Source organism: Aquila chrysaetos, chromosome 17, assembly GCF_900496995.4.
Source record: "Aquila chrysaetos chrysaetos chromosome 17, bAquChr1.4, whole genome shotgun sequence".
Lineage (NCBI taxonomy): Eukaryota > Metazoa > Chordata > Aves > Accipitriformes > Accipitridae > Aquila > Aquila chrysaetos.
The window spans coordinates 21451412-21469077 of record NC_044020.1 but is presented as its reverse complement, the minus strand read 5'-3'; the positions used below and the strand labels follow the sequence as shown (position 1 = coordinate 21469077).

Genomic DNA, 17666 nt, shown 5'->3' with positions numbered 1-17666 from the left:
TAAGTCAGCCTTTACAGTCCCTGTGAAGGTATAGGAAATGGAGGGATAAAAACCTGAAAGGTGGTGCTTCCTAATTTTCCCTGCAATATAAACTCTTATCAATTTGCCTGCTAACACGTAGCATTGTTTGCATTTCTTCTACTCAGTGCAGTTGCTGTTCTCCTTTCTTACATCCTTTCAGAAGCAGGGTAAGCGCTGTCAGTGCTGACACTGAGGACTTCAACAGTTTGTGTATTTTGGATGTGGTCAGTTTAAAAAAAAGGCTTTGACAACAGATCTTTTTCTAAATGTTACAGAACTTAAATAAAGCAAATTGCTTTTAAAGTTGCCACTTTTGCCCCCTTCCCTGATTATGTTTAAAAGCTTATAGGCTATCCTATTTTTTAATATAATAGTATAGTATAATTTTATAATATAATTTTATAATATAATATTAAAATTATTTTATTTTACTTTATTTTATTTTATGTTATTTTTAATTGCTATTCCTGCTCCCAGTCTCTCTATGTGCACATGAAACATCCTTTCTGCACACCTCCCTCCCTCTGATGCCTCTTTTAACTGACAGGGCACGTCCCATTCAAGCACTGCAAGCTGTCCCGATTTCATCACATCTTGTAATACCCAGTACTCTCTGTAGCCCCACTACTGGACTCGCGAGGTTGTGTGAGGATCTCAGAGCAATGTACGCCTCAGTGCTGCAACGTTGAACATCAGAGCAGAACTACCAAAATCTGTTCCACCTTGGCAGACTACTAAAAGACAATAAAATGGTATAAAAGGCTGGACCTCAAGTGAGACAGATACTGTATTGTTTGGAAAGCCAAGCTGTGACTTGATCTCCGCTGGCCCAGCTCTGGTGACCCTCCCTGCGTAGGTGTAAGACACCCTTCTGCTCCCTAGCAGTGACTTCTTTAGCCAGCTCTGGTTACTGCTCTGGTGCACAATCGCCACGCTGCAGTGGGAGGATTAATCCTCCTGACTTTGCTCCAGGGTTTGTGATGTCCAGAAGAGATGGGAGAAGGGGAGGAGGAATCCATCATGTCCTTACTGGCATTTAACTCATGGCTGCAGCCTCGTCCTTATGGAAAACTTGTGCCAGTTTAATTAAAGGTGGTGTTTCTATGTGGTCCAAAGAATATATGGACTCACATAACTGGGCTTACAGGAGGGATTTATATATTTGTTAAGCTTAAAGTGTTACCTGTCTCCCTGAGAGAGCAGTCATGGAAAAAATGCCCTGAGAGAAGCTGTATTTGAGCTCAGCTGCTTGGAGAAAGGGGAATGCCAAGGGACATGTGAAATAGCCAGGAGGAATCGGCCCTGAGACAGTACAAAGGACCAGAAAGGAAGGACATTTGTGATAGTAAGAACTACAGAAAGAGCAGAGAAGGAAACCCCAAAGCACGGCGAGGGAAGAAGGAAGGTCCTGGCAACTTCTCACCATAGCCTTCTTGGCTACGTGGCCAAATCACCACCCAAACAGCAAAGAGCTCGCTGGCTGCCTCTTCTTGTGCTCAGTTCTTCACAAATGAACTGATCTGAAGGAGCTGAGCAGGTATTAATTAGAGTTTCATGGACTGCCTTAGGGTATTTTGTGGCCGCAAGACTGCCTGCCCTCTAAACACTGGCTTGTTGATTTGGAAATAACGGGGTGGAGAATTCCTTGTTCTTGTAGATGGGACAACAGAAAGCATGACCATCAATCAAAAAGAGGTGGATTGCATCTAGGCTCCTGTACTTTGTAGTGTTTGCACTTCTACAATGGGTTGGATACAAAGTCAGATGTGAACTCCCAAAACTGGGGACAGATAGATCAGGCCTTGATCTCATGTCCCTTCCCACTGATGACCTCAGCAACACCAGTGCAACAACTGCAGGATAGCGTCAGACCTCAGGTATTAGTGGAGCCCGTCGGCAGCATGGGTGCCAAGAAAATTCATTTCAGCCCCAATTCACATGACCAGTAGTGCTGCCAGTTATTGACGTGACACATTCAAACATCTTACAACAGTTCATTAATTTCTTGTCACTCAGATGTAACTTAATGCCCAGTTACCATGAGAATATGCGAAGGCCAGGGAAACAAAGAGAGAGAGGGAAAGAAATCAGCAGGCATTCAAATGCCTCTCCAAGACCTTTACAAATAGTACACCCCAGGATCACTTACCTGTCTGCTGAGATGCAGTAATCTCTGAGGTGACATGCACCAGGAGATTTTAATTTCCAGGAAGGCTGATCTTTTGTGTCTCATCCAAAATACCACACTACCATTGCTAAGGCATCCCTGGTAACATAACAAGATCAGTACCAACTTGGAAGGAAGAGAACTTTTTGCTGAATCACTGTCACTGCTTCTGATCTTAAGTAAACACCATCGGGCACTGGGGTCAGTGCAGCTTAAGGGAATATCTCTATGGAAGTGTTTCCTTTATGAGTCACCCACGCTATTTACTGCGGCAGTTCTTCCCACCATACAGGGATGATACCTGACTTTTTAGAGGGAAGAGTGCTTGACCTTGAGTCATCTGCTGCAGATGTCCCCAAGATACCCTCTGCTGAAGAAGGATGGCTGCATGCAAAGCAGAAGACAGCAATGTGAATGCGAAGGGAAGGTGCAGAAGGATGTTAATTATTCATATCTCCCAGCCATGAGGGCTGTCCAACTATCTTTGTCAATGTCATGGGGCAAGGATGGGGGAAGAAATAACGAGATTCTTTTCTGTCCCCAAAAGCAAAACGGTTAAACAGTTGTGGATCCAGCAGACTGACAAACAGGAGAGCAAAGAGGAGAAGCCTTCATACCAGACTGGGGCCTGCAGACACAGAGCCACATCTCCTGCAGAATGTGCTTGGACTGCAAGAGGAAAAAAAATGGGGCTTCGCATGCCGGTGTGCTGCAGCTCCCTCCGGTGTCCACAGCGAGCAAGAGCAGCACGAGACCTCCCGTTACTTCACTGCGGTTTCTCTGGCATGTAAAATACGGAACTGCTCCCCAGCCAGCGATTCCATCAGCGGGAGCATCCCCCTCCCTCCCCCCCGGGTCTCCAGATGGAGGGGTGCTGCTAGCACAAGTGGTCTACCCGCACGGAGCAGCTGGGGGAGGACGCAGTCTCCCAGTTTGAAAAAAGGATTTAAGGCTCAAAAGCAATCAGAAGAAACCTTGCGCAGGACTAGAGGTGAACCCTGCGCTCTATGGGAGATGGTGGTACATCAACAGATTGCTAGACCAAAACATCGGGCATCAATGAAAGTTTCCAAATAAATGTGTTCAGAACTCACAAGGTCTTCAAGCTATTTTAGTTATCCAGTTAAGCAGTAACAGAGGCTTGAATGACAACACAGAGGCACAGAGAAAAACAAAAAACAAACCAAGCTGTGTGGAAAGGTGTAGCCCAAACATACCGCTATGTGGACTTCCAGAAAAAGCTGAGGATCTGAGAGGATTCCTCAAACCGGGGTGCTGTTATAACTTCCATCATTTTCTTTTGGTTGTTTAATCACACCTTTTGAGCGTCCCCAGTGGACTGAGTTTTAGCCAGTCCCTGAAAGTGGGAATGATGGTGTCTCGCTCAGGTAAAACAGTGATGGTGCTTGGGTCCGGAGGGCTGCCCTGGCAAGCAGGGAAATGCCTAGCTTTCCCCATCCCCTCTACCCCTCTTCTGGTACTGCCCACCACAGCTGCTTCCCCGTGAGTCTTGGGAGGAGCAGAAATAAGAAGGAGCAATCCATTCTGTCTTTTCTCTTGAGCACTGCCACAGCTGATGCTCAGCCACTGTTAGGTAAGAAGTGGTGGCTTCAGGTATGTCACACGCAGTAGCACTCTTCTGGGTCTCTTGGGGCAGCGAGGACATAGTGAGGATTTCCTCAGTAACTGTCTACAAGGCATTATAGGATTTTATTTCTAGTTTGCAATTTGTTGAGAGCAAACAAGGGTTACCTGGCTACCGGGATAAGCTGTACGGGACACAGCTTTCCCCTACAAGGTTTCTCTTTCATTGCTGCATGAGGGAGGGAGCTCGGTCATTTCCTCGCTTTCTCCTTGGCTTCAGGACTGAGGTTGTGCCTTGAAGCTCGTACAAGGGGCACCATCCGGCCAGTGCCTCCTCAGGCCCAGAGGAGTAATTCCAGAAGCAGCAAAGGGAAAAGAAATCTCTGAGAAAGCAACAGAAGACGGGGGATCCCGGGGCTGTTGGAGGAAGGGTTAGGGGAGTACGGCTATTCCTGTGGGGCTCACGGGCTTGCCCCTCCCTCTCTCATAAAATGCAGCGTGCTTGGAGGCACAAGGGAGTCTGAAGGATGACAGGGAGGGTCAGATCTCATTCTTCCTCTTCCTTTCTCAGTTTATGTCTCTCCCATTTTGCTACTTTTTTACTTTTTTTTTTTTTTTTTGCACGCATTTTCCCTATTCCCCACCTTTCAAACACTGGCCAGAACGGCCATGGCATTGCAGAATGGACCCAGTGCCCTGCTTGCTGCCTGTTCCCCGTCCCCCCCAACGCACACAAGACTGGTCCTGGGGGGAGCCCCATCCCCATCCCCATCCCAACCCATCGCCATCCTCATCCCCATCCCCAACCCATCTCCATCCCCATCCGCAACCCATCTCCATCTCCATCCCCATCCCACCCCCATCCCCAACCTATCTCCATCTCCATCCCCATCCCACCCCCATCCCCATCCCATCTCCATTCCCATCCCCATCCCCATCCCATTCCTATCCCCATTCCCATTCCCATTCCCATTCCCATCCCCGTCCCGCCGGGAGGCGCTGGTCCCCTCCGCCCCTGGCGCGGGGCAGCGGGGTGATGTCATCACTGTTCCTGCCAGCCGATTGGCTGCCTGCCAGCCCGCCATCTGCCCGCGGCCGGCGGGGCGCCGCTGCCCGCCGCCCCTCAGCCCCCCCAAGTCCCCGCTGCGCCCCCCCCCCGTGCCCCCGCTCGGTTCCTGCCGCAGGCCGGGCCGCCCGCGCCCCTGCCGGCCGGAGCGGAGAGACCCCGCGGACGTGGCGGCTGGAGGAGCACGGCCCGGTGTCCGGAGCCTGAGAGCCCCGGGGAGAACCGGGGGGAGACCCCGGGAAACGGGGGGTGCGGGCTCTGCCGAGCGTCCCTGTGCCCGAGGGCGGGCAGGCAAACGGCACGAAAAGAGAACCGAAGGGGGGGGGAGGAGGCGGCGGCGGAGTGGGGAAAGCCGGCGAGATGTGGCGGCCTCGGAAGGAGAAGAGGGGCTGGGAAGGGGGGGGGGGGGGGGAACGGGGGCGCACAGACCGAAACGGGACCCGGAGGTCTAAGGCAGCGGCAAGAATCCGTCCCTGGTGCTGGGCCCTCCCGGGGGAATGGGAGGAGCGGGCTCCCTTCGGAGGATAATAAACTCTGGAATGAGGGTGTGGGCTGCTGCTCCTCGCTCCCCCCCTCATTCCAGATGCATGATGACACCACGTCCCACCATCTCGCTGGCTTCTCCTTTTTCTTTCTTTCTTTCTTCTTTTTTTTTTTTTTCCCCCACAAATTCGTATTTTGAAGACAACCAAAAGTAGAACGTGTTCTGGGTGTGGCCGCATGTGATTTATCCAATAGCCAAAGTGGGGGGGACCACTGAAAGGGAGAGAGAGAGCGACTGCTGCTGCAGGGAGTGGAGACCGAGGGCTGCAGTAAGTGATGGGGACCCTACCTATCCTCTCAGTGCTTCTCAAGATCATTTAAAAGCAGAAGAGAGTGGAGGAAGATAACAAGGGGAAACTTTTCTTTGCATGCTGGGGGGGTGTGTGTGGAGGGGGGCTTGTCCACCTGGGTGAGAAAAGAGATGGAGACTGGAAAAAGGAGGTGGAAAGAGAAAGCAAGCAGATGGAGCTATATATTTGGTCCAAAATGTTTCAGAAACACCTGGAAAACTGGCCAGATTAGGAGGGAGACAGGTGAGAGAGAGGCTGGGAAGACCAAATGGTCTTGAGAGGGAAATGGAGGCAGCAAGCAAAGAGTTCCTGGGCTATCAGGGGGGTATCCCTGTTGCTGCCTTAGCTTTCCTCTGACTCCTCTCTCCTCCACTCCACAGGGATGAAGACCTCTGGAGCCTGTATACTGTTGTGTCTCTTAGCACTCTCCTTGTCCCCAGCTGGTGAGTCCTTACGCCGGGGGGAGGATTTCTTCTCCATCCCGGCCCCGCAGAGTTTCCTATGCAGGCTAATGTGCAGTAACCTAAGGAGAAAGACAGAGAAACATAGATGGACAGTGAAGGGGGAAGGACCAAACATGGCAAGGTGGATGTAGGGTTGTAAGGAAAAATTTAGGAACTGGGGACTGGCTCCCATATATGTCTACTCTCCAGTAAGTACTGGGAGTCGCAAGAGACAGAGGTCCACAACCTCCACTGCAGGGATGTTTGGGTAAGCAAAACAGCCAGGTCCAGAGCTGAGGAAGAGGGTTAGCTGTGTTTTGTGCTTACTATAGACAGCTGTACCACCTGTGTTGGCATGATCTGCAGAGCGTTTCCCGGTGCTCCACAAAACTCGTTTTGTCATAGTTTGCTGTCACTAGCGGTTCCTGCTGGAATGGCCCTATTCCAGGCCACTTGGCTGTGGGGAGGTTTTGTATTTTTTTGTATAGCTGTGTTGAGAAACCTAACCTCCGTAGTTCAAACCACTCTCTGCTTTTGTTGTTGGTGGTGGGGGTGTTCTGTTTTGTTGCTCCATGTCTTTGTTTGCTTGGAGTTACTCTGGCAAAAATTCAGGTGGGATCAAATTTGTTAAAAAAGGAACATCACAAAAAAAGCGAAACAAGAGGGCAGCATCAGACATTATAGTCAGAAGACTTAGGACAGACAGCAAAAGAAGATTAATTCCAGTGAATGGAAAAAGCTTTGCCCAGGAAAGGCCGTATGTAGGAGACAGATGACTTTACCTATCCCATTCAAGTCAGGTTATTCCAATCTACTCTCCTCAGTCCTACCCTCATGCTGAAGCCTGATTCTGCTCCCAATAGCACTTTTTCCTGTAAAGGTGCACAGTGGAGGATGTCATGTTTGTGAGTGTGAAGCAGGGAGGTGAGGCATTCAAGAGATGAGCTTATAGGTGGCCTACAAAGTTAGAGACAGAAAAAAAAGGCAGTGGTTTTTATGAAGCATGAAGAAGGCCTGAAAAGAATATTTCTGGCTTTTGTGTGTTTTGTTTTAGCATTTCTGGGGTTTTTTTTGTTTTAACTTGGAAAACAACAGGAATCACTAGCTGGTCTCATTGTCTCTTTTGGTTTTGGGTGAGCTACAGATTTGGTGAATTAGGGTTGCAGTTTTCTCAGACTTCAAGGATGAATTTATTGCAACTTGGACAACAAAGACCAATCATTTATAAAGCATGTGAGTCAGGTACCATAGCAGATAGAAATTGAAATGGTTGAAAATCTGATAAGGAAGTCACCTCTTTTGTCTCCTCATATACAGAGGTTTCACTTTACTTGTGCCCTGTTGTTTTAGACTTGGACCAGTTTTCTAGTTATCTCCTAGGGAAGAGGGGAAAAAAAAATAGCTAGAAAGCTAGTAAGAGCTGACTTTTCAATGTTATAAAAAAGAAGGGGAGCCTCCCCCCTTTTTCCCTATGACTCCTGTTTCAAATCTGGCACCACTGGCCCCTGCAATGGTTTCCGAATTTGTGTCCTTCCTTTTGTATCAGAAGCAAGTGAGAAAGTGTTCAATATAATTTTTCTCCTCTACTTGTTACAGTTAAGAGATTAGCCAGAACAGGGAAAGTTTTGGGCTGCACTACATTGTGCACTAAAGTTATTATACATGTCTGGGTCAATCGCCAGCAGCTGAGCCCTTGTGGGCAGCTGGGTGGGGAAGGGAATAGCAGGGTCCAGCGACTCCTGTAATGCTGCAGAGCAGGATTATATAGGGGTCCCAAGAGTCCCTCTGCAATCTGCAAGTAACTGCTCTTGGAATGAGGAAGAACTAAGACAAAAGCTCCAGACCTGATAGTTTTTACCCATGCCGTGCTCCCATTAACAGAAAGCTAAAGGCTGAGTTCATCAGATGTAGCAGAGTGTACTGGTTTTTGGGCTGGTCCTGCACACATCCCTGCAGTGCCCCAGATCACTGGGTTTTTCCTGCCAACTCCTTCCTTCATCCCACCCCAGTTATGCAGACATTTCCCTCCTCTGTGGCTAGCAGGAAATATTTTCCTATTCCTGGCTGCTGTAGGAAGCAGCTCTCTCACCCTTTATATTTGGACAAATGAACAGTCTAGCTCAGTTTCAATTTATCCTCTTCCACCCAGCATGCACAGCCAAGCCTTCACCGTTCTCCCTCTCCAGTGTGCCCAGGGACTGAGAGGGGAAAGATCTGCTCTGTGCTCCATACCCAGGAGGGATGATGGACCAGATAAATATTTGCCTAAGGAGCTACAAGACCTGCAATCCATTTCTTACTGTGCCAATGACTCAATCTGTGACCCCAAGCAAATAATTTCCGTGACTCAGCTTCCTCTTTTATAAGATGGAGATAGGGATTTTGACCAGCCTCCAGAGCACAGAGGCAACGGTGCGATTTGGCTTCAAAATGCATCAAATGGCATTTCAGGAATGCAAAGCCCGGTAGCAGATTCAGAGGTATTTACTATCTTGTCCCTGTACCTAGCCTTTGACCCTGGTGGAAGCAGCAGGGATAGAATGAGGATCCACTGTATCCACAAGTCTTTAAAGGACAAACCCAGACAGCAGCAGAGGCTGAGGCAGAGAGGAGAGCATTTCTCCTTTCAGCAGAGGGCAGTGGTGTCTCCTGGACAGAGAGGCATTTCAAAAATTTCACACAGCCTGCAGACTATAGAAATCCCTGTCCTTTCTTCACTCCTCTCTCTTCTTCTCTTGCAGACTGGTTTCCATGGGTGGTCAATGGGCAAGAACTGGAAAGTGCAACTGGTAAGTATTACAGGCATGTTACGTGCTAAAGACTGCTCATGTGACCCAGTTGACCTGTGTAGTTACAGCCTGTTTAATTGCAAATGCTATTCTTTGTTTCCTTGCCTGTGACATTGTGAGCTTGCCTTTCAGTGAAGATTAAACAAGCCCTCCAAGACAACCTGCTAAGTGTTGTGTGTTCTTTACAAATAATTCACTAGTGTTGGGGTCCTGAACACTTAGCTGAACCAAGTGAAGTTATGTTCACAGTCAAGGGTTGCAGGCAATCCAGGAGAGCTGATAACCCTTCAGCCATGAGACGCTCAGGAACTCTACCACTGCTCAGGAAAATCCCAAGAGAAAGGGTGCCCAAGTGGCATGGTGCTTTAGCAGTGAGGCCACTCAGAAAGGATATTGACTGGTCCTCATACTGGCTGTGTTGTTGGGGGTGAATTGCTTTATCCTTCTGGACCTTTTTCCATTTCTGTGACACGGTGAGATAAAATGAACGTATGTTTGCATCATGCTTCAGCACCCAGAAGAACCACAAGGGCCTGCCTTTTCTTCAAACTGAAGCCCCTGGCTAAGCCATCAGAGATCTCCCAACTATGATCCTGTCATGTGTAATACCTTGGACTTCCCGGAAAACTATTCAGAAGCCAGTCCAAAACGTGTCCACCAAGCTTCCCTTTCCTTCACACTTTATCCCTCCATCACACCTACCCCAGCTTTGCCATCAGTTGCCTTTCAAAGAAACTCATTTGCTGATGAATTTCTGCAGTCAAGGCTAGGTCCTGGAGTTGCCTCCCTCCTCCGCAGTGGGTGCCTCAGCTGTCTGTCCTACTGCTGCAGGAGCCATCAGTGCCTTTGTTTCAGACAGCTTTCTTTCCCATTGAGTTGCCTACAGTGGCCATATCTGAGAAGTCAGAATATGAATCCAGAGTTCAGTAAGGGTTGATGCAACATGTACACTAAGAAATCCAGTCCCAGGCCAGTCACTGAAAAGGGGGATGGATACGGGTGGGATGGGGGTACTGTGTTTATTTATGTATTTACTGGATTGGATCCCACTGTCTCAGGAGCCTACCCTGGTGGCCAAGGTAATTCAAGCTAGCTATGGCTAGCTATGTAAGGGACCACAAAGTAAAGACAAGCTCTCTCAAGGACATTCTCTCTTTTCCAGGTGACGTTAGCACCGACTCTCTTATCAGCACCTCCGGTAAGCGCCTATCTCTTGGCAACTTCAGGCTTTTTTTCCCCTTTTCACATTTACTCCTGCCTACATAGACCCAGAAATTACCCATTATGCTCAGAAACTCCTCTTCCCCATTTTTGACATCTAGCAGTGCTCTTCCAGCATTTATGGCTGTCTGGGAGTCCTTTCTGTGCTCCATGCAGGGAGATGAATTTAGGGTGACTTAACGGCCTGTTCTCCAAGGAAATGCCAATCTCACCCAGTGTACCAGGGCTCTTGGAAGCTGCTTGCACTGCAGGAAGCCATGAAATCCAAAGCTTACATAGCCTGGGCTTCCAGAGAAAGTTGCAGGAAAGAAGAGACTAAATGACAAGGGAGAGAAATTGGTCAGGTTCACTGGTTAACTGGGCAGCAATGGGACACAGGTTGCGTACGTGTCTGCTGACAGCTAGCGGCCATGCTTGAGTGCTCGGGAGGCAGAGGTGGCAAAAAAACCACAAGAGAGTAATAAAGCAAACTCTGAACAGTGGTGGGATGGGGAGGTGGAAATACTGTTCTTTTAGTACTGTCTTCCCTGCTGTGCCTGTGGCTATGTCACTGGGAGACAGCGAAATGTATGTGAAAGATAGGGTAGATGGCAGAGGCTTGGAAGATGAGCACTTGGAGCATGCAGTGTGCCTCCTTACAGAACCAAGCCTTGCTGTGGAGATAGCCCCAGGGGAAGGACACAGACCTGATATGAGTGTTGGCATTTACAAGGCATTTAATCCTGCCGGGCTCACAATGGGCAATGGAGGAGAGGGCCAGGGACTCAAGAAGGAGCCTCCCCACTTTTTCCATAAGAGTCCTGTTTCAAATCCAGTACCACTGGCCTCGGCGATGGTTTCTCTCCCTGCTGGGTCAATCTCTCAAACACATCCCCCTGAGGTGGGGGGACCAGGCAGGACAGGGAGAGGGAGAACACATCTGGTCGGTGATATGGTTCAAGAGACAAAGGAGAGACAGCAGCGCTTGGCTGTTGCTGGGAAGTGTGCTGTGTGTAGGAGAGCTCATCCGAGAGTGGTGTCCTGTTCTCCAGGACAGCAGTTCCATGGTCTCTCCTCTGCCCTGTGACTCTGCTCATCAGCTGCCTAGAACGTTGTGGGTCAAGCTGACCAGCTGTCATGGGACAGCGCTGGAGGAGAAAAGTGGAAGCACAATACTGTATACGCGATGTGTGTGATCTTCCTGGTGGGGATGGGAGGTGAAAGCAACCTGTGTCAGTCTTGTCTTCAGTGTGTGAGACCTGACAGTCTGTAGGAGGGTAGATAAGACTTGGTGTCCAGACCAAACTGTCAGTGGCTAACCTACATCTAAGCCTGAAAAGACCGAACGTGAAGCCTTTACAGCAGACTTTGGCTTCAAAGCGCTTATTGTTGTGGGATCAAGAAGAAATTCTTCACAAAGGACATGCCATGGGACCCATCTCTGCCCTACAGCATCCCATCATCTGTAGGACACCCAGCATATTCACAAGGAAAGCCTGCAGTTACTCTGACAAGTCAGATAACAACATCATGATCAGCATTCTCTATGACCCAGATGTGGGATGGCAACTGGTCAGGAGTGGTGAGCCATCGGCAGAACTGTGGGAGGGGGAAAGAGACTAAAAGCTCAAATTAAGATCTTTCAGAACATCTTCTCTTTTTCCAGCTGCAGCTGTCACACCACCTGTGCTTCTTAGTCCTGGTGAGTTTATTCTCGGTTCACAGCCAAATGTTGTGGCCCCCCCCTTCCCTCTCCTTGCCCATTCCCTTGCACACCCAGAATCCTGCCTTCCCTGACTGCCCCTAACCGCAGCCCTGACACCCAAAAGACTCCTCTCTACGCCCACCTGTTTTGTCTGTGCGTCTGGCTGACACTATGGCATGTGAACAAGAGAAGTACAAGTCCTCTATAACTGTTGATGAAAACTTGCGCCTGGCAGTCAGTCCTCTGGGTTCCTTTCCAGTTTCTCACTGGGTAAATAATACAATGTACTGGTTTACTGTGGTACAGGCAGGTTGCTGTATCAGAGGGAACAACAAACCAACCTCCTTTTGACCCCTTGTCATGGACATTAAAGAACCAGCGGTCTGGGGGTGCTGTTTCTTAAAGGTGTCACTATGCCTTAGTAAGAGGCAGTCACAGGCTCCTTCGCTTCTTGCCTAGGTGGGTGGCAATTACAGCAACTAAATACATTTACCTGACCTTTCTAATTATACATCAAGATGCCCTTACAGTGTAATTTTGAACAGTAGTGGCAATGCTTTATGGTAAAGCTTGGACAGATTTTTAGCATTGTTGGCTGTGTAGCTGGCACTAGATTCATATTGGATTTGTACCTTCTTTTCTGGTTTCATGTCAGTAACAATGAAATCTTTTTCCAATTAGAAGTTACAATGGAGGGCTCTTGAAAGTGCTTTCCAGTTATTTGTTTTGAGTAAGCTGATGTCTAGGAAGGAACCATGGTAATCACGCTAACTTTGCTACCGTCTGTCTTCCAGTTCAGTCTGACAGTGAAACTACGACAGCTTCATCAGGTACGTTTAAGTTTGCTGCCTGCATCCCCTCCCAGACCCACTTTCACCCACCCTGTTACCTCTCCAGGCAGGTGCTGGCTGAGCACTGAGCTTTGTCTCCTGGAAAATTCCCTTCACCCTGTTCCTTGAGTTAGAAGTACCGGAGAATGATGGTAGTGGAAGCGGAATTCTTCCCCTGGGTGGCATGCAGAGGAGGGGAGGAACTGGCAGATCATCAGACCAGATACACTGGGTCAATATTCTGTCATTGTCAGTGGCTGAGACCTTGCATTTCAGAAGGAAATACAAGAAAACCCATCACAGTTAGCTACAGGGTTGATTGTCCAGAAAAGAAAGGAACTAGATTTGTGTACTGAGTTCTGAGATTGCAGATCTTTTAGAAACATGTGTCTTAAACATGCGACTACAATTTACATTTTGTTTATTTGTGTCTGTCCGCTTTACAGCATGTGCCTTCTGTATTGAGGATTCCCAGTGGGCTTATTTTGCATTTCACTCAACTTTCCCTTACTTTTGTCTTATGAGGCAAGGGGATCAGAAATGTCTACCTTATTACCCTCTTCTCTAAACCATCCCCATCTCTCACAAGAGAGTGCAAAATAGTGGCTAGGGGCCTTCCCTAGAAGCCTGGAGGACAGTACCTAGTGATGAAGTCATAAGTGTGCCAGAATGAGTGCCTCTGCCAGTGATGCTGGTTTGCACCTCTCTCTGTGTGTGTTCCCAGATTGTCGTGAAGAAAAGTTCCCTTGCACACGCCTGTACTCTGTTCACAAACCAGTGAAGCAGTGTATCAGCTACCTCTGTGTTACAAGGTAAGAAACCAGCAGTCTCTAAGAAAAGCCCTAAAAACTCTCCAGAAATTGCATGTCCAGTTCAGCAATTGTTTCCTTTGAAGACTAGAGGTTCCCTCAGGGAACCAGTTGGTGAGATGCATCCTATCCTGAGAGTGTCCTTTTAGGGTGATTAATTAAAACAGCACAATAACTATTATTTGTGCAGCACTAAGGAGCTGTAATGTGCCCTATATCGTAATCCATATTTAAGGTATTTGGCCATTTCGTGAAGTCTTGACAAAGATTACTTTCCTATTGACAACAGCCTTGTTCTAGACTAACTAATCCTAAAAATTTAGGATTTGCCTCCTCATCAGTGACTATACATGTTTATTGCCTGTATCCTTTTTTTATTTCTTTGGGTCCCTGTGCCTTTCACTACTGTCCTTGGCGTGTTCCTGGTGATCCCTCAGTGTGCGTCGCATGTACATAATAAACAAGGAGGTGTGCTCTCGCATTGTCTGCAAGGAGAACGAGGTCATGCAAGGTGAGTGATAGCACAAGCTAACCTAGAAGAATAGCTGTAGCCATCTGATAGAGTCTCCAAGCTACCTAATTACCCAACCCATATGTAGTAGTTTCCCTGGACTAGGTTTGGGGGAGCTGTAATGCAATGCAGCCTTGCATCCAGTATGCATGCCATGAAAAACACTGGGAAGTAGATATCATACTACCAAGTATGAGAGCTCTGCCTTCCTCAATCTTGATCATGCTCTGCTAGCCCCAGAAACACCCTTACTCAAAGTTGCATTCCTTTGAGGTTAAAGAGTAACTCTCAGTGCTTCTATTCACAAATAGAAAAAGGATCTAGTCTAGATTTCTTATGCAGTCTTTGCTGCAGCAAAATACGAGTGATTTTAATATGTATTGTACATTAATAAAGCCAGAAGGAAATGAATAAAAGCCTAAGGACTTGTTCACTTGCTTCACGTATAAAAGGATTCAGCAGTTCCAACAGTTTCTGCAGATGAAGTGAAGGATGTACCTCTAACTATTTTGGTGGTGAAGAATTTGAAGGAAGCTTTGATTATCTGTCAACCTGTGTGTGTCTGCTATGTCTTCAGATGAGATCTGTCGCCAGCTGGCTGGCCTTCCTTCTCGACGTCTCCGCCGATCTGGGCAACCTCTGCATCTCCCTTGCAGACAACTCCTGGAGCAGCAGCAGCGCAGAAGGCCTGATGCTCTGTGAGCTGCCAACAGTAGGAGAGAAAAAGGAAGGGAGAGAAGAGAAATCATCATCCACTACCTACAACCCAAGACAAGTCCTTCTTGTTTGTGATTTCCCTGCCATTTCCTTGCTTCTCTGCCTTCCCCCACATCCTCTTCTTCAGGTGCTGCAGTACACAGAGTCCCCTCTCTGCTAGTCTGTTCATGGTGGCTGTTGTCATCTTCTAAATCTGTTGCTGAGGATGTGGGATGCTCTCCCCTCTTTTCTCTCAAACTCTGTTTTGCAGGCCATGAACTGCTTATTTCCCAGAGGTCCTTATAAATGTGCTGCATCTTCTTTTGCTTTGCCCCTGCAGAGAGACAGACATGGTGACAGGATGTAGTCCTCTCCAACGGTACAGATGCCCTAAGCTGTGTCTCACGTGGAGGAGTGCAAACCTAGGACTCCTGGCCTGGGTTTCTTACATGGCATCAGTGTGAGTTCAGATATGGTTAGTCAGCCTGAGCCTCTCTGGTCCTCCTGAGCCACTGAGTTTGCTGTGTGGTAGCACAGCCTCCTCCTGTGTCTGCTGGCCTCAGAGAAGGGACAGAACTGGGAGATGAGCTGTCCTCAACACAAGGCAAACCTCATTGTCCCTGTATGGCAGCAGATCATTTATAACTACCTCTGGGAAGTTCTTTGTCTCAAGTTCATTGCCTCCCTCACACACAACTGCTACCAAAAGGAAGAATTCTGGATTTAGTATGGCATTATGTTTTCTCAAGAAGATTATGTTGGAATAGCGTGCTGCCTCTTCCTCTCCATCCTCTCCTCTCTCCCGTTCTGTCCCTCCCTTTCCATTGAAGAAATCTCTTGATGCCCGTTCCAGGCAAGTTCCAGGGAGCAGTAAGTAGGGCTGCCTCCGCTCCTAAGCCCAAGAGAGCCCATGAAGAACCTCTGTGTCCTCGCAGTACTGGGAACTTGCAATGAATTAGCTTGTCCTGGTGACTTGTCTTGGTCTGGCTACCTCCACACTCTCCAGTTGCTGAGCCTGCTTTCAATAGCTCCACTTGAGTTCCTACCTCCTGACCTGGGAGCTCCAGCACAAAGCAGAAAGGAGTCACAAATTGGAATGGGATGTGGGAGAAGAATTGTTCTCTGGGATCCCTGGGTTTTCCTGCAGGTTCTCTGGCTGTGCTGACCTGCACAGAACCAGGTGCTGGTGGGGAGGTAAACGTATCTGCAGGTATAAGCACTTATAGAGGCAGGCCAACCTGGGGAAAAGAATTCACTCTGGTAGCACAGGATGTCTGCGGTCTGCTCGAGAACTTTGTTTTCCAGATATATAGAGAACTTTTCCAGGTATATCGGCAGTTTTCACTATGAGACGGGGTAGGGTAAGTGGGGAAGAGCTGTCTGAAGTGTATTAATCACTCTGTGTGACTCTCAGTGGCATGATTCTGTGGGGCACTGGAGCTGAGCAGCTTAGGTGACTGCAACAGATCAGCAAGACCCTGTCTCTAGGATCTCTAAGTGTTGTTCCCAACTAACAGAAAGCCAGTTTGCTAGAGTAGCCATACACGCCCATCGCATAATGTACTCAGCTGCTGAACTGAGTACCGTTCAGCCTTGCAGGAGCACTGCTGTGCTGCACAGGGCCAGGGTCACACAATATAGGGGACAGTTTGCTGCACAGAGGCAGACGTTTCTGAAAAAAAGAGCAAAACAATTAAGGTAAGACCCTCTCCCCGGGACTCAGATTTCTGGTGTATGCAGCAAGAAGCTGGTGACATTCTCTGTGTAGGAGAAGACACTCTGTGCAGACACAGATTTGTTCCACATAAGGTCAAAATTGGCCATCGATGGGCTAAATCTCTCTGTATTAACCCACTATACAGGAGAAAGAATTCCAAGTTATGCGGTGACTGGAATGTCACCCTATACATAGGGCATCACACCACTACACAGAGGATGATGCTCCTCTTGAGTACTCAAGGCTCATGAGACTAGGGATGGAGGAGGAATTTCTCTGTACTGAGACTATGCACATTTTTGTATGGAGGAGGGCAGTGAGAGCTTGATCTCAAAGACATTCAAGCCACTGGTAGCCACTGACTTCTATGCTGGGACGCCTGTGGAGTTTGCCTGTGTGGAGGAAGGTAGGATGGAGATGAGATGTTAGAGGGAGCTCTTGGAAATCGGACTAGGCCAAGTCTCCACTCTGTATTTAGAGTTGAATGTAAGCTGATATAGATATAGATATATAACTGTATAACATAGCTACTGTACAGTATATAGAAATTTAACATTCATACAGTTTGGGGAATGGTTAGAAGCCTTTCTGTTGTTTGCTTTCAGCAGGGACGGGAAGAGGTGCTCCTTTCCAGGAGAACACTGTTTTAATGCTAGAGTCCATATAATGCACACAAAAATATTAAAAGAAAATTTATTTCCTGTTATTCTTGGCAACTCTCATGTGTTTGGGTTTATTTGTCTCTAGCTGTATTTCCTCCAGATTTGTGGGCAGACTTGACTCCAGCCCAAATCTGTCATTTGGACCTCTTTATTCCCTGCTAGCCCAGTCCTACCCTGCCACCCTCCTTTCACTTGTGAATCACAGGTCTTCCTGGGAGGTCATTATTTTTTCTAGAGATACAGAAAATTATCTTCAGCATTTTTTTTCCACGGATAGCTGGGCTAGATTTTCCTGACAGTTGATAGCTACTGAGCACAGGGATAACTCCTCCCAGCCCGTGAGATTTGTGCTGAGAACACGTCTTCTCACCGTGCATGTGCCATGACTTGCTGGTGGAGAATTACCATCTCCAAGTAAAATAGTAAGATGGCCGACATAAGAGAAGAGCTGTGATAAATCATCTCATAAGCAAAGAAGAATTCGTTTGCTAGAGCCATTTAACTCAGTAATGGGAATAACTGAAATTAAATACATTACAAATTAGACATCTAGGTCAAAAAGATTAGGAAAATTTCTTTTTCATTGAATTTCTGACTTTTGCATAGATTCATCAGGCACTGACTGTACATCAC

General features: G+C 47.8%; 1 protein-coding gene across 1 annotated transcript; it reads left to right on the top strand.

The window, feature by feature from the left end:
• Positions 1–4988: 4988 nt before the first annotated feature.
• MFAP5 (microfibril associated protein 5) lies at positions 4989–17077 on the top strand. Its single transcript, XM_030041286.1, has 9 exons — positions 4989–5650; positions 6052–6114; positions 8856–8903; positions 10066–10101; positions 11770–11805; positions 12603–12638; positions 13363–13450; positions 13885–13958; positions 14536–17077. Exons 2-9 carry the CDS (start codon positions 6054–6056, stop codon positions 14658–14660), a joined length of 504 nt encoding a protein of 167 aa, XP_029897146.1. The 5' UTR covers positions 4989–5650; positions 6052–6053; the 3' UTR covers positions 14661–17077.
• Positions 17078–17666: the final 589 nt, after the last annotated feature.